This window comes from Scyliorhinus canicula, chromosome 7 (assembly GCF_902713615.1).
Source record: "Scyliorhinus canicula chromosome 7, sScyCan1.1, whole genome shotgun sequence".
Taxonomy (NCBI): Eukaryota; Metazoa; Chordata; class Chondrichthyes; order Carcharhiniformes; family Scyliorhinidae; genus Scyliorhinus; species Scyliorhinus canicula.
The window spans coordinates 57,083,268-57,099,586 of NC_052152.1; the positions used below are offsets into that span (position 1 = coordinate 57,083,268).

Below are 16,319 nucleotides of genomic sequence, written 5' to 3' on the forward strand. Positions count from 1 at the left end.
ATGGCAGTGTGCGAGGGGGGAATGGGATTGCCAGTGGGAGGTGCTGGGGCGGTTTGGGTTTGGGCAGAGGGTTTGTGGATTGGGTCTGGCTGTTGTACCGGGCTCCAGCAGCGAGCATGTGGGCGAACTGGGTGAGTTCGGGGTATTTTGGGTTGCATCCTGGGCGAGGCAGGGATGCCCGCTGTCCCCATTGTTCTTTGCCTTGGTGATAAGAGTCATTGGCAATGGCAGTTAGAGCGTCATGGGGTTGGCAGGGTATAGTGCGAGGTGGAGCATAGGGTCTTGCTGTATGCGGACGATTTGTTGCTCTATATATCAAACCCACTGGAAGGTATTGAGGTGATTATGGTTATACTGGAGGAATTCGGACAGTTCTCTGGGTACAAATTAAACATGGGAAAGAGTGAGGTTTTCCCTATCTAGGCTAGGGGGCAGGAGAGGAGGTTGGGTGGGTTGCCATTCAAGGTAGTGGGGCGAGTTTCAGGAATCTGGGCATTCAGGTGGGTTGGGGATGAGTGCAGTTACACAAGTTGAATCTGGCCCAGCTGGTGGAGCAAATGAGGGGGGGGATTTTAAGAGGTGGGATGTGCTCCCACTGTCACTGGTGGGCCGGGTGCAGTCTGTGAAGATGACGGTTCTCCTGAGGTTCTTCTTTGTGTTCCAGAACCTCCCGATCTTTATTCCGAGTGCAGAAGTGACAACCTTTGAACTGTTGGAAGACCCGGGGGTCCAGGGGGCGAGAGAAGCTGACGTCTTGGCCTTGGCCTTCCAGGTATCCCGGAGACGGATCTTGTTGGAATGGAGGGACTTGGGGCTGCCAAAACTGGGGGCTTTGGTGAGCGACCTCACAGAATTCCTCAGATTGGAAAAGATCAAACTCGCCTTGAGAGGGACTGCGGAGTGGTTTGCCCGGAGACAGAAGCAGAAGACGGTCAAAGACTACTTCGAAGACAGTTAAGATGTCTTGGGGGGGGTTAAGAAGAGAAGGAAAAGAGAGAGAGAGAGAGAACGCAAGGAAACTGTACAATCATCTAGGTGGTTGCGGAGTGGCAGAAGATAACAAAATAAACCATGTGAAATGATAGTGGAAGGTTAGGAAACACAATATGTCATGGTTCCAACAGAAAACATCATTCAGAATTTTGGCTCGGGCAGCTACAGCACTGCGTTACGAAAGGCAGATTGGAGAGATTTGAAACCGAAAATCCATTGAGGTGGGAACACAGCAGGGAGGTTATAACACTACCTAACCCCCACAAAAGAGTAAAGGTTACAGATTCCATTATTACGGAAGAGTTAAAGCATTACAACATAATGGGTCGAAGGGGGTATTTTGTGTATTTTTTTTTTCTTATTCATTTATTGTATGCGGGTGTTATCGGTTAGGCCAGCATTTATTGCCCTTCCCAAGTTGCCCTTCAGAAGTTGGTGGTGAGCTGCCTTCTTGAACCGCTGCAGTCCCGGAGGTGTCGGTACATCCACAGTGCTGTTAGGAAGGGAGTTGCAGGATGTTGTCCCAGCGACAGTGAAGGAACGGCAATATATTTCCAATTATGAGGTGACACCAGTAATTTTGAAAAGAGGAGGAATGGGGCCTTTGGGAAACTGCATCAGTTAGCATATGGATTCAGAAGTGATAGTTGGGAGGCTATTCAAAACTGCATACCCCCACAATCAATTTAAGCAACAAACATTGAAAAGGCATACAATTGAATTGGGAATGTTTCCAAGAGGAGACATAGTCTTCATAATTGCTGCCGTCATTTATCTACCAAGCACAGCACTAAATATTTTAGCAACAAAGTGCGCAACTGAAACATTAATTGCTGAATATTTTACAACTGTACCTTAAAGATTAGACAGTTGTTCATTATAAAACAATCCTGCAATTTGTCCCAGTTTTACATTGCTTGGGCTCTCAAAAATGTTGGCAGCATGGTATCACAGTGGTTAGCATTGCTGTCTCATAGCGTCCGAGACCCGGATTCAATTCCGGCCTTGGTGACTGTCTGTGTGGAGTTTGCACTTTCGCCCGGCATCTGCGTGGATTTCCTCCGGGTTCTCAGGCTTCATCTCACAGTCTAAAGATGTGCAGGTTAGTTGGATTGGCTATGCTAAATTCCGCTAGGTAGAGTTACAGCGATTAAGCCTAAGTAGGGTGCTCTTTTAGAGGGTCAGTGTAGACTCAATGGGCCAAATGGCCTCCTTCTGCACTGGAGGGATTCAAGAATCCTTGAAAATGTCACCAGCACCAACACATAAATTCTCTAGAATCTCTTCAAATGTCAAACAACCAAAGAGTCAACCAGACTCGAAGCGTTAGCTCCCTTCTCTCTCGCCACAGATGCTGTCAGACCTGTTGAGATTGTCCAGTATTTTCTGTTTCTGTTTCAGATTCCACAGTAATTTGCTTTTACCAATAAACTTTCACCTGTGATAACTGAAAACTACAATGGTTGAAAAGACAAAATGAAAAGCAAAACTAAAGCTGAAAAAGAGCAAGAATGATGCAACATTCCACTTGGTCTATGCTGCAAAATAAATTTGATTTTACATGGCAAAAAATATGAAACTTTCCCAACGAACATTTCGGATTGTGTGCAATCTCACTTCTTTGTTAATTTATCTGTATGCTTCTGAACGATTCACTGATTCGATATCTTTTTTGCCTTCTCTCTCTCTTTCATGTCTCTTTCACTCATTTATATTTGAGGTCAGGGCTAGAGCCGGAAAGAAGTGGGGAAGGACACAAGAATTTGAATGTCCACTCAAGTGTGGTCATCTCATTGCAATTGAGCCAGATTCAAATATCTATTCCATGTCTACTTATCTGTAATGGAGGAAACACACAGGTGAAATAATAACTTGAGGATCAGAAGAGACGTTGAGGCCGAGAAGAAATGTTCACTATGTTCCTGAACTGGAATTCAAGAAACAAAGCAGCTATACATAGACTGATCAGCACTGAATGAACATGAATGGATCGCAGTAAATGACATGGGCGGGGAGGCAAGGGGCTCTAGACAAAGTAGACAATGCTGGAGGTCAAGAACTAGGGTTGCATTGATATAGCACCTTACACAACTACAGATGACATTCAAAGGTGCATTACAATCAATGGGGTGTCTTTGAAGTGTAGTCACTATTGTGTTGTAGAAAATATGGCAAACAATTTGTACAAAGCAAGCTCCCACAGACATAAATGTGATAATCACGAGTGAGTGGTAGCGTGAAAGGCGGTGCGCTGTGCAGTAAGGCATTCCTGGATGATATATCTCACTTAATCTTTTGATTTATCAAAAGCGGGGACTGTAGAAGACAACTATTTCCTAATACACCTGATAGGTAAAAGATAGCTATTTAGGATAAATATTAAGCCCCAGTTTTACCCATTTTAAATTAAGGATTTCAACACTCTCATTACCTCAGGTCATCTCAAAACATACAGCTTACAAAACAGCATAACACAGAATAATTTACTTTACTAAGTTTCATTATTCTAGCAAGACAGTACAACATAAAAACAAAAGAAGCTGATACATGGAAAAGCAGTAGAGATTAAAACAAACAATTTAACTGAATTAATGAATACACTTTTCAAGACAGTGTCCAAGGACAGGGCAGGCTCCATAGCAACAACACAGTAATATGAAGGCTCTATTGTTATAACAGCTAAGTCAGCAAAAGACCAGTTCAAGCTGGTCGCGATAACAGCACAATATCGCATTCCTTAACATACAAAAGTATGTAGACACAAAACAATTAAAACTAATTTTGCAAATTCAAGATTGACAGCGAACCGTCAAATCAAACTCATTTGATTCTAATCCAAACCAATTAGAGGTGTAGATAGATGGCTAAAGATGGATATGATTTCGTATAACGGTGAGGGTCCGTACGGCCATCTTTATTTATCTATACTTTGATCTGAACTATTCACCGTCTCCCTGTCTTCATATTTCATTTTCAGACTTTGACTTCTAAAGTTATTGCGAGCGGTTTGCCTAAGCAAGAAAATCATTTCTGTGATTCTTTGAAAGTTTCCAATTGTCTACGAATTGCCTTTTAAATGACTTTTAATTGCAATCAATAGAAAACAAGTAAAGCAATTCTTCTTTTAAGTTTCAACTTAAATTTCTACTGAGTTCTAGTAATCGCAAAGTGCTACTGCTTTTGCATGCATCAGGTTCTTTTGTTTCTGTTGTTTTTGTGTTGTACTGTATTGCTAGAATAATGGAACTTAGTAAAGTGAATTATGCTGTGTTATGCTGTTTTGCAAGCTGTATATGTTTTGAGATGACCCGAGGTTATGAGAGTGTTGAAATCCTTAATTTAAAATGGGTAAAACTGGGGCTTAATATTTATCCTAAATAGCTATCTTTTGCCTATCAGGTGTATTAGGAAATAGTTGACTTCTACACTGGAATATGAAAATTAGTTGGAGCAGGCTTCTTATGAGCAAGTCTGCAGCACAAGACAGGAGTTCAAGCAGATGCCTTTTTTGGATTTCAATTTTCTCGAGGACTACAATGTCAATTGAAAATCTTTTTTGGGGGGGGAAATTCAATACTTTTGGCAGCTTTTCCACATAAATTAGAGTATTAGGACACTTCTGCCACTTTATTTTCTGGTCAAATGAGTGTGCAACATGCAAGAAAGCCAACATTGTTTCAGGAAATACATGTTTCAGTTCTGTATGTACAGAGGTTAGACATAAGACAGTATAACAGCTGCTCTACAAACCAATCATGGGAGCACAAAAACCTGGATAAATGAATTTATACAGAACCCGAGATTGACAAGTCCGATCCCCAGACATAACATATTTCGGCACCATTTGAAACCAAGGATGGAATTTCTGGATTTGGCAACAATTTTATGCCGGGGTTCACAGATGTTCAAGTGTTTTGCTGGGAAGCCAGGCTTCCAGAAGATGGTGCAAGACAAAGGAGCAGCTCAATCTGACCAATCACAGCATTATCAACAAAGGCTTGGGTATTTAGAAGACCATGCAAACAGACAAAACACAAAGACAATTAGCTTACAAAAGGAGCAAACATGCTGACAAGAACAGAGGAGGGGGAGTAGTAGTAGACATTTGGACCCTCAAGCCAGTTCTACCACTCATTAATACCTGATCTCATTGTGGTATCAACTCCACTTTCCTGCCTGCCACACTCCCCCGATTGAAAATCTTTAAAACGGCCTTGAATTTCAATTACCCAGCATCCACTGTCTCTAGGGTAAAGATTTCCAACGGTTAACGATTCTTGGAGAGAAGAAATACCTCCTCATATTCATCTTAGATGGGACACCCTCATTCTGAAACAATGCCCCGTACTAAATCCCTCCACTAGGGGAGCCACCTTCTCGGCATCTACCCTGCCCACATCCCTCAGAATTTTATGTTTCAATAAGATCACCTCTATTTCATCTTGGCGCCAATGAGTACAGGACCAACCTTCGCAACCTTTCCTCAAGAGTCACGCACAATTCCAGAGATCATTTCTGCAAGACGGCAGAGGAAGCAAATTAATCAGTAGATTGCTGACAGGGACATGGGTTTTTTTTCTGTTGAATCGCCATATAATTGTCTATCACGACCTATCTACCACCTTGACTGGGAAAATAGATTAAAAGTTAAGATAATTTATCACTACTACACTGATCTCATCCTTTAATAACAGACTTACTCCACATTCTTGTCCTTTCTTTCCATCTTTTCAAAACGTCCAATATATTTGAATGTTCAGTTGCCAACCATGGTCACTTTTTATAACACATGTCTGTAATGGCTACCATGTCATATCTACTTATTTTTGTCTATGCCATCAATTCATCTATCAGTTTTAATGAGTCATTTATTCAGATAAAGAGCCTTTAATTCTGTCTTTTTACCAGTCTCCAATGACACTATTTGCAGGTGTGTACTTGTTTGTATGCTTTGTCCCTTTAACAAGCAAAGTGGATAATGGGATCTAGTAGATATCTGGATTTCCGGAAGGCACGATCACATGGGATTAGGAGAAATTTATTAGCTTGGATAGAAGACTGGCCGATAGACAGGAGTGTGTGTGTCGGGATAAATAAGTATTTTTTCTGGAAGGCAAGGTATAACTGGTTGAGCACAGTGGGCTAAACAGCTGGCTTGTAATGCAGAACAAGGCCAGCTGCGCGGGTTCAATTCCCGTACCGGCCTCACTGAACAGGCGCCGGAATGTGGCGACTAGGAGCTTTCAGAATAACTTCATTGAAACATACTTGGGACATAAGCGATTATTATTATTACTAATTGGATTGGATTTGTTTATTGTCACGTGTACCGAGGTACAGTAAAAAGTATTTTTCTGCAAGCAGCTCAACAGATCATTCAGTACATGGGAAGAAAAGGGAATTAAACAGAATTCAAGAAAATACATGATTTTTAAAAGGTTAGAACGAGTATAAATAAAGTTAAAAGTGGATCTGTTGGGGAGAGCTTGCAGAGAGTCGCCTCGCTCCAGCGCCATCATCTTGCCGGGCTTACTAATGGGATGCCACAGGGTTCTATCCTTGGGCCCTAGCTATTTACAATCTATATTCACGACTCAGATACACGGATAGAAGGTTCTTTCGCCAAATTTGCAGATAAATAAAAAGTAAGTTACAATGAGGAAAGGAGACCTTCCAAATGGACATAGATAGGTTAGGAGAGTGGGCCAAGATATGGCAGATGGAGTTCAATGTCGATAAATCTGAGGTCATACATTTTGGTCAAAAAAATGGAAAGGCAACTTATTATCGGAATGGGAGACACTTTGGGGTGCCGTCCGATGCGGAGGGATCTGGGTGCCCTCATGCATGAGTCACAGAAAAATAGCATGCAGGTGAAGCAGGCACTGAGGAAAGAAAATGGAATCTTGTCAATATAGCAATAGGAATTGAGTATAACGGTAAGGAAGTGTTGTGGCAACTATACAAAGCATTGGTAAGATCACACCTGGAGTATTGTAGACAGTTTTGGTCCCCTTATTTGAGGAAAGTTGTAGTGGCCTCTTTTCCTTGCAGTTTGTAACCCAAACAAAATTGAACAGGAATGTACATACAAGAAATAATATTGCTTACCTTTTGGATAATCCTCCAACAGGAGGTTGAAATGGCCAAGCTGGCAAAACAAGTCAGGGTCAACTTTCCCCTCACACTTCTTGATCACTGACTCAAAGCAGTGAATAGCCTAAACAAAACAGAATACAAAATGAAAAATGAGAAGTTACCCGAGTAATGAAAGATCATTGCAATAATCCTACCTTCAGAGTTAAGGTTAACAATTAGGAGCAAATCAGTATTTAAATGCTAATGTACAGAGTACAGAAGCTAGGGACAATGATTTAATTCCAGAATTCGGGATCTCTTCACTATGGAAGGTATTTAATGACCAAATGAATGGAGCATTTACAAATAGTATATACGTAAAAGATTTGAATTCACTTGTCACCTCAGAGAAATGACTGTATGCCTAGGTTTACTCAATCCAAAATTTCTATCATGAGTAACATAGCAATTGTTTCCGGATGGAGTCCTTAAAAACATTTTTTAGATTTTATTTCCAGAATTTTTATTGAGAGTAGATTAAAAGTTGTACATAAATGACAAATTGGGAAGACAGTGAACTGCACTTAATGGCACATTCAAAATGATGAGTTATGGTCAGTATTCGAGTTAATAAATTACATCTTACACTAACCAACATATCCTTCACACTATATTAGAGAAATTAAAATTATAAAAATTTTAGAGGGAACTAAACTGATATGGGCTGCAGTTGTTACAGTGAAATCTGATCTATCTATGGTGCTAGTTCTTTATATTTCAAGCTGATGCAATAATTAAGTTAAGTTCATGTGGATATCATTACTGCAAGTGAAATATTTATATAGAGATGGTGTTAATTAAGTTAATTAAAAATGCACCAAATAGTTCTTACAGCTGCAAACAAAAAAGTACATGCTCTGTGAGAATCTATTTCCAAGACAAATTGAAAGGGTTTATCAGTTCCAACATTAGCAAAATAGTTTGTTCCCTTTTGGGCCACTATATTATGCAATGACTAATAACGTAGTAAAATCGCAATGCAAAGTGACTTCCTGTTGGACAAAATCTTCATATACTACGATTTCATCTCCCTTTCCTCTCATGACCTATTGTTTTAGATATCCCCATAATGTCACTTCATCTCTGCAAAGTACAGGTGTATTAAGATAAATTCTAAACAGAAGACCAGGTCAGTGGTTGGATTTAGTTGAAGGGCATAAAATTTGAAGCTAGTACCCATTACATTTATTTACTACATAATCGACCAAAAATAACTCCTTCAGACTGACATCTCCATGAAAATATCCAAGCCAATCTCGAACACTAATTCCATTTTTCCAACAAAGCCACAAAACCAATATATCCATAACCCACACCATGAATGCAACTCCCTGGAGCAACAGTGCGAAGAATGCTGCTAAGAGGATATCTCCCACCAGCTATTTTTATGATGTAGAGATGCCAGTGAAATTAATAAAATAAATGAAAAAATAAAAATAAAATGAATAAAATAAATGAATAAAAACCACTACCGAACTTGTAAAACAAAAAGCTGCAACCATTTTTTAAAAAATAGGGGCCGCACTGCGCATGCGTGCCCGATTATCGGCGCATTTGTGCATGCGCGCCGAACATCATGCGCGCATGCACAATGCGGCCGAATGTTTTTTTTAATAAACATGTTCGCGGCGCTTGTAGCCGCCGTTATGAAAAGCTGGCTGCTGAGCGGGGATTTGCGTTATCGGAACGCCGTGCACAATGGCTCCGCGACCCTCCTAACACCCGCCCGCGACCCACCCGCAGGTCGCGCCCCGACTTTGAAGAACACTGAGTTAAGGGACTCTTCACGGGGATTTGTAGAAAGGTGGGGAATGTTTGTGACCGTGTTTGAGGGGCTGTTTGTTGTGGGGGGGGGTGGAATCTGTACAGACTGTATAGTTGGTTGTTGGGAAGTATGTTTCCCGGGGTGTTAATTGGCTGTAACCTGTTTTGATACATGTTTGTAATAAAATACATTTTTTAAAAAACAAATGAAGTTCAATATAGATCAGTTTTCAATAGTATGTTTTGGGAGAAAGAATAGGAAGACCACACACTCCTTGGAAAATAAGCCTTTAAATGAGATAGAGGAGCATTGGAATGTGGTACCACAGGTAGCACAAACCACTAAAATGAACAATGTAATTTAAGAAAGCATTTTAAAATCACAAATCACTTGTGTCATTTCTAGAGGGATAGAATTAACAAGAATTACAGTTTAAGAATTAAAAAGCAGAGCCGTTCTGAAACCATCTTAAACTGTATCAGGCTCACCCTTGCACAAGAGGAGATCCCGTTTACCCTACGCAGTGCCTCAATCCATACTTCCCAATTGATTTCCCCTCCCATTTCTCCTTGATCCTCATCACCCGCTCACCTCCCTGCTCCCCCAGCCACTTGTATATATCCTCAAGTCTTCCCTCCCCTTCCACATCCGGAAGCAGCAGTCGCTCCAGCAGGGTGTATCCCAGCAACCTAGGGAATCCCCTCCAGACCTTTTGTGCAAAGCCCCTAACCTGCCGATACCTGAACTCACTCCCCCTCGGCAGCTCTGCCCTCTCCCTTCGCTCCTCCTGACCGGCGAACCCTTCCCCCAGATACAGATCCCTCACCTTGACCAGTCCCACTTCCCTCCACCTCCTGTATACACTATCCATCCCCTCCCCGCCACCCCTTCTCCTTCTTACCACCGCCGCACCTTGTCCACATTCGCTGCCCAATAATAATGAAACAAGTTCATTGAACTTCATTTGTTAATTACATGTGCATTTACAGGTACGAATGGATACGAACTCCACACCTGTGACCCCTCCTCCACAGAACTGACCATACAGTTCAATCCAATGCTTCCATGCTAGCATTCCCACACCCTTGAAAAATTACCAATATCACTCCCAACCCAAAAATCCCACCCTTGAACCCTTTTGTCTTTGCAAACTACCAGCCACCTGGATGCGTAAACCTCTCCAATCAGATGTCTGCTCCTGCCACAATGCTGTTGAATTGCCATCATGCACTTTCACAAATTATGTAGCCTAGGAAAATATGTGGCCTGTACACAAACTGGTTGACAAGAACTATGCCCTTTTTCAAATCTGAAAGGTGAGGAAAAGCTCAGATTTTAGTCACAAAGAACTGGCAGAAATGAACAATTCTGCCCCTTCCAACAACAGAGTAAACCTCATGTCTTACAAAGAAACAACGGTAATGTTTAAGAAAAGGGGATTTGATCGTAAATTTATGTCCTCCAATAATCAACTCTCAAGTCAAAGTTTTTCCAATTTATTTGATTAAAATTCTGCAAGGGTTAATGCTGCTATCAGATCACATTCTCTATGGGGAAAAAGCTCCAGTTTTTCCTCTCCCTAATTAAAGCCTCTCACTTCTGTTATCTTCGAAGCGAACTTCTTCTGGACAGCAGTCTCTCCATTGATTTGACTTAATTCCTGAAGCAGGGCATCCAAATCTCAAGAATATTCTAACTGCAGCTTAACCAATAATTCATGCAGGTTTAGTTTGGTCTTTCGGAACATTTTCAGTTCTGATTAAAGGCCACAGATCAGAAATGTCAACTTTCAGCCCGTCTGCAGATGCTAGCTTACTTACTGAATACTTTCCAGCATTCTCTGCTTATGTACATTATCTTTTTATTATTCTATTCCCTATTCATAAAATTTACGATCCCATCGCATTCCTAGATTCTTCTATTCCTTTCAATGGTTCCAATTTCATCCCTTAAATCCTTTTTATAGTTTTTAAAATCATTAGCAAACCGCCTCAAGTACCAAAAGTGCCATATTGTAATATATTTTCATCCCCAAATTGGCATAACGGACTGACTTGTTGAGCCATTTCAGAGGGCAGCTCTGAGTTAACTACATTGCTATGGATAGTACACTCTGGTTTCTCTTCAGATCGTATAAATCTTTCGCCTTTTACATTGCTATGGATACATGTATGCTAGACAGTTCAGGACAGCAGCTATCCTTTACTGAAACTAGCTTTCAATTCTAGACCTTTTTTGTTGAATGTATTAATTAGTTGAATTTCAATTCCACCAGCTGCCATGCTGGGATTTGAACCCATGTAGCCTGGCCACTGGATTGTCGAGGGAAATACCACTACTCCACCATCTTCCCTGGTCTCCATAACTAATAGTAAAGATTCGATTGACAATACAGATTATGATGCTGTAAAATTAGTGAGGCTTGTGGTTTAAGACTTGACACTAGAAGCTTACAGGTAGAAATTTTTAAGTTTATAGAAAGCTCTGCAATGTCGTCAGAGAACTGTCATAGAAAAATGGATGATATAAACAGAATGACTAGAAGGATAACTTTTCATGTCTTACAAAAAAAATGGTGTTGTATAGTTTTCTGGAAGTAATTCCATCACAGGAACCTGAATAAGCTGATTGGCTGAGCTAATCATTAAGTAGCATTTTAAGCACCGAGGAGTCAGGCTGTATGGAATTTAAATGCCTTCCTTTAGCTGACCAGAATGATCAAACTGCCCCTGTAAAAATGTCAAATTAATCAGAGGAGCAATACAAGGGTAATTAAATGATATAAAAGATGCAGCAACGCAGCACGGTGGTGGCTAGCACTGCTGCCTCACGGCGCTGAGGACCCAGGTTCGATCCCGGCCCCAGGTCACTCTCCGTGTGGAGTTTGCACATTCTCAGTGTCTGCGTGGGCCTTACCCAACAACCCAAAAAGATGTGCAGGGTCGGTGAATTGTCCACACTAAATTGCCCCTTAATTGGAAAAAAATTAATTGGGTACTCTCAATTTATATTGAAATAAATAAATAAATAAATAATAAAGATGTAATAAGGTGGGAAACTAAGTAAACAACCACGACTCTGGAAGAATGTCTTTGGTACAGTCAGGAAGACTGGACACAACTAGTGATGCAATATGACACTACAAATGCATACGGGTGAGTTGGCTGCAGATAGGGGATAGAACGACATAATGAGTGGTCTGGCAATAGGGGTCATAGAATATGGGGTAGGCCATTTAGGACTGAGACGAGGAGAAATCTCTTTACTCAGAGGGTGGTGAATCTGTGGAATTCTCTACCTCAGAAGGCTTTGGAGGCTATGTCACTGAATGTATTTCAGGAAGAAATAAATTTCAATACACAAAGCATCAAGAGATATGGGGAGAGCGGGAGTATGACATTGAGATAGATGTTCAACCATGATCACAATGAATGGCAGAGCATGCCCGATGGACCGAACGGCCTACCCCTGCTCCTACTTTTTATGTTTCCACAAGACTGTACATGTGTACCAGCATAAAGGTTTACACAATACTGGGTGCAGTTTTTAAACTGATACACGTGTGTTTTGTGCAACAAAAAAATAATCATACAATGAAACAAGAATTTCCAAAATTCATTCTCCACTTAAATACTGGTGAAGTATTAGATTTGGACAGGTGTAAATAAATCAGAAGTTTCAGGATCCATACATACAACGCTTATTAGCTAAAAAGATTAAAGCTATTAACTTGAATCCACATTGCTTAACTGAGAGAATGCCAAGCCTGAAAAATCAGACATCAAGAACAGTGTGCAGTAGCAGAGGCTTTACTGGAAACATTTGTCAGCCAGGCTTGTCTAGTGCCAGGGCAGAGTCCTTTAATGCATAATACAGATGTTCACGTCAACAGGAAGTCACCTGGAATTGTCCAAGAGAACCCGAGTAAATGAGCCTAGCAAGCCGAGGAGGATTCAGCAGATCATCAAACAAAGGATTCAGGTGGACACCGCCAGGAAGCATGGACTTCGCTCCCACGGGCATTTATCTTCAAGACTCTTAAGTTCATCTCAGGCACCATAATTTCATGTTACATTTCATCCACAACAAGATAGCCTTTTTGTTTCTTGCAAAGTCAAAGAAGTGGGTTGCATATGACACATCAGCAGGGACTGTTAAGCTTCTCAGAAGACATTACTGCCTCGGCGATAAAGTGGACATACAATTTTGGATAACTGGCCATGAGGTACTTGCAAAGCTTACAGCTACTGTAATTTGCCAGATCAAAAAAAAATATCTTTCATGCCAAAGTCAAAAATAGCTTGACACCAGCCAACACCTGCAGCTCCTGCAACAGAATGTAGAGATCACAAGAATTGTGATGTGCAGAACACATTGGGGGGCAGGTAAAGCTCCCTCTCAGGAGTTTTCTACCTTCCCATAAAGCAACAGAACTACAGATAATTATGACCACTGTTTCACTCAATCAACAAACATACTGGCAATGGTACTTATCAATCCCACATAAATGGCACTGAGAAATCAACGGCTGGAGGGAGGACATTACATCACAAAAACATATAACATTTCTGCATTTGTTTTTTGTCTCAAACAAAACTAGGCTTGGGTATTGGGATATTTAAGTTTGAAGGCACCAGCATTGTTCAATTAGATTTTGTCGCTGATTTTAACTTGAAGATTTGGCATTTCCTAGAACTGCACTATCATATTAAAGTAAGTGTTATCACATTAAAATAAGTGTTTGAGAAAGGCAGAGACAGATCTGCTCTTTTGAAAAGCTATTCGTAGTTCTAAATTACGTCAGAGACAGGGTAAAGGCAAGAATGGTACAGCAAATATCTGCTGCAGTGTGTCAACCAAATAGAGCATGCCACACAATAGGAAACTTAGCTCTCATTCTCCCACTGATAGCCTGTACTATAAACCTGTACTACAAGCTTTCAATCTTAGTTTAAACCTGAGAAGTGCAAAACAGAAGTTAGTAGCTTCCATAGGAAAAAGCAAGGCAGTAAATATAAACCAAGTTAAGCAAATATGTACTGGTTGAACCATATTAATCAGTTCAACACTCAAGAGAAACCTGGATCCAGATCAACTAAACATACTCTTAATTAGGAAAAGAAGTGCAATGTGCAAATTGCACATGTTGTTCAAGCATTGCTCTAGTGTGACCAAGTCTGTTGCCTAAAACTAATAGTTTTCATTAAAAATGACCTAAATTCTACATAGTACTTATATAGCACAGAATAGGGTGACACGGTAGCACAGTGATTAGCACTGTTGCTTCACAGTGCCAGGGACCCTGGTTCGATTCCCAGCTTGGGTCACTGTCTGTGGAGTCTGCACATCCGCCGAGTGTCTGCATGGGTTTCCTCCGGGTGCACTAGTTTCAGAAAGTTGTGCATGTTAGGTGAATTGGACATTCTGAATTCTCCCTCAGTGTACCGGGTGAACAGGCATCTTGGTGTGGCGACTAGGGTATTTTCACAGTAACTTCATTGCAATGCAACTAATAAAGATTTTTTTTAAATTAACAGTGTTCCATAGTAATACTATACTCCACACAAGCCACCTCCCACCTTACTTCATCTAACTGCATCAATATATCCTCTTACCTAAATTGCCTTTAAATGCATCACCCCAACTACTTCATGTGGTAGACAACTCCACATTCTAAATATTCTCTTGAGTAAGTAACCTTTTCTTGAACTCTCTATTGGATTTATTGGTGACTATCTTATGTGGTCCCTAGTTTTGGGCTCCACCCCAAATGGAAGCACCCTGCTCCACGTCCACCTTATCGAACTTAAGGCTTCCATTTGTTTTGGACCTGACCAGTCACAGCAGTAAAACAATTTTAACAAGATATGATGGGATGCGATCTGCCCAGCAACAGGTAGAAATCTGCCTAGCTACAGGAACAGTCAGCATTCAAAGGGCATAGAAAGAAGCAACTTTTCCAGGAACAAGATTAGCAATCACCTAGATAGCATCAGGTGTAAATCGTCCTTTTAGTAGAAACGGCTTACCTTGACGATTGAGTGATCGGTGGAGGTATACTCATGCCAATTCTAGAATCAAGGAATTTGAGACAGGCAGATATCCAAATACACAGAGTGAAGAAGCAAATGCTAGACAAGGAATGTCAAATACGAGTGTGAATATGATTCAGATTGGCTGAAGCCGTCGAAACTAATGTGGCAACCAGTGGACATGATCATTCACATGTACATCAGCAAAGATCCAGATGAGGAGGCTGATGAAATGTTGTGACAGACTTGGAAAACGAATTGAACAGAAGAGTGGAAAGAATGATGTGACTGTTATGGGAGATTGGACAGTATTGTTAAAGCAAGGAGCAGTGACAAAGTAGTAGAACCATTGGAAAAATAAAAGGGCACGGCCAAAAACTGGTCATTTTTGCAGACTTGGCCTCGTGATAACAAACAGTGATTTACGCATCATAAAAGAAAAAATATACATGGAAAAGGTTCGAGGATACAGTATGATGAATCCAAGAAATTGGTATCTATATTGTATATGTATTTGTTGCAATAATGTGTTAAAAGCCTGGATTAGGGTGCGTATATCTGCTAGTAATATATTTGTTTAAATTCTAGTTTAAAAGTCAGGCACACTTTGTGGCTGCACAAGGTGCAATTAAAATGCTGTAAAAGTGAGATCATAATTCTTTCAAGCCATATTTGAGGACAAATGGGATTGTGTTAGATTTCTGGGGAGTAGGCAATTGGAGACAGTGTTGAAACTTAAGTAAGTCATGGGATTTGAGTGGAATAAAGATGATGCAAGTAATTGGAGGAGTCAGGTCTGTAGCAGTCAGTTTTAGTTAATTTTCTGGAAACTGTATACTGAACAACAGTTTTTGCAGAAGGCTGCCAGATTCAGCGTTAATCTGACTGACGGGGATCTGCAGGGTGTTTACTGAAAGGATCTCCCTCTGCCCAAGCTGTCTTTCAAAGAAGGTTCTATCCAGAGAATGGCAAGTAATCCTGCGTTTTTATTTTAAAATATTTTTTTACCTGGTTGATTGGAGATAAAGGAGGTATCAGTTAGAAGTTAAAGTGTTTCCTTTTTGTTGTTAAGTATTGTTTAATTTGAATTGTACGCTATATTTCTGTGATTTTAAGGGAGTTTATTAGTGTTAATAACAACGTTTGTTTTAATATGCCATATCGCTATATATGTGTGGTACCACTCCTGGAACAAAGTATGCTTCCCTCTCAGTTTTTACAAATTAAAAAGTGATTTGAGTTTCTGTCCAGTATTCTAGAAAATGTTGGGGTCTGGTCCAGATCGTAATGATAGGAAGATATCAACTGGGCTACATCATGGAGAGACAAAGATACAGGACTAGTGTTAAGAACTCAAAAGTACCAGCCAGGAGTATACGCAGCTTGTAAAA

General features: G+C 40.6%; 1 protein-coding gene across 2 annotated transcripts in view; it reads right to left on the reverse strand.

Annotated features, from left to right (window-relative positions):
- kdm6a (lysine (K)-specific demethylase 6A) overlaps window positions 1-16,319 on the reverse strand; it is a 334,942-nt gene that overhangs the window by 234,393 nt on the left and 84,230 nt on the right. For both annotated transcript variants that reach the window (XM_038802080.1, XM_038802081.1), the window contains one exon: window positions 7,105-7,213. In XM_038802080.1, the coding sequence (XP_038658008.1) occupies window positions 7,105-7,213 (109 nt within the window). The remainder of the gene's footprint in view (window positions 1-7,104; window positions 7,214-16,319) is intronic.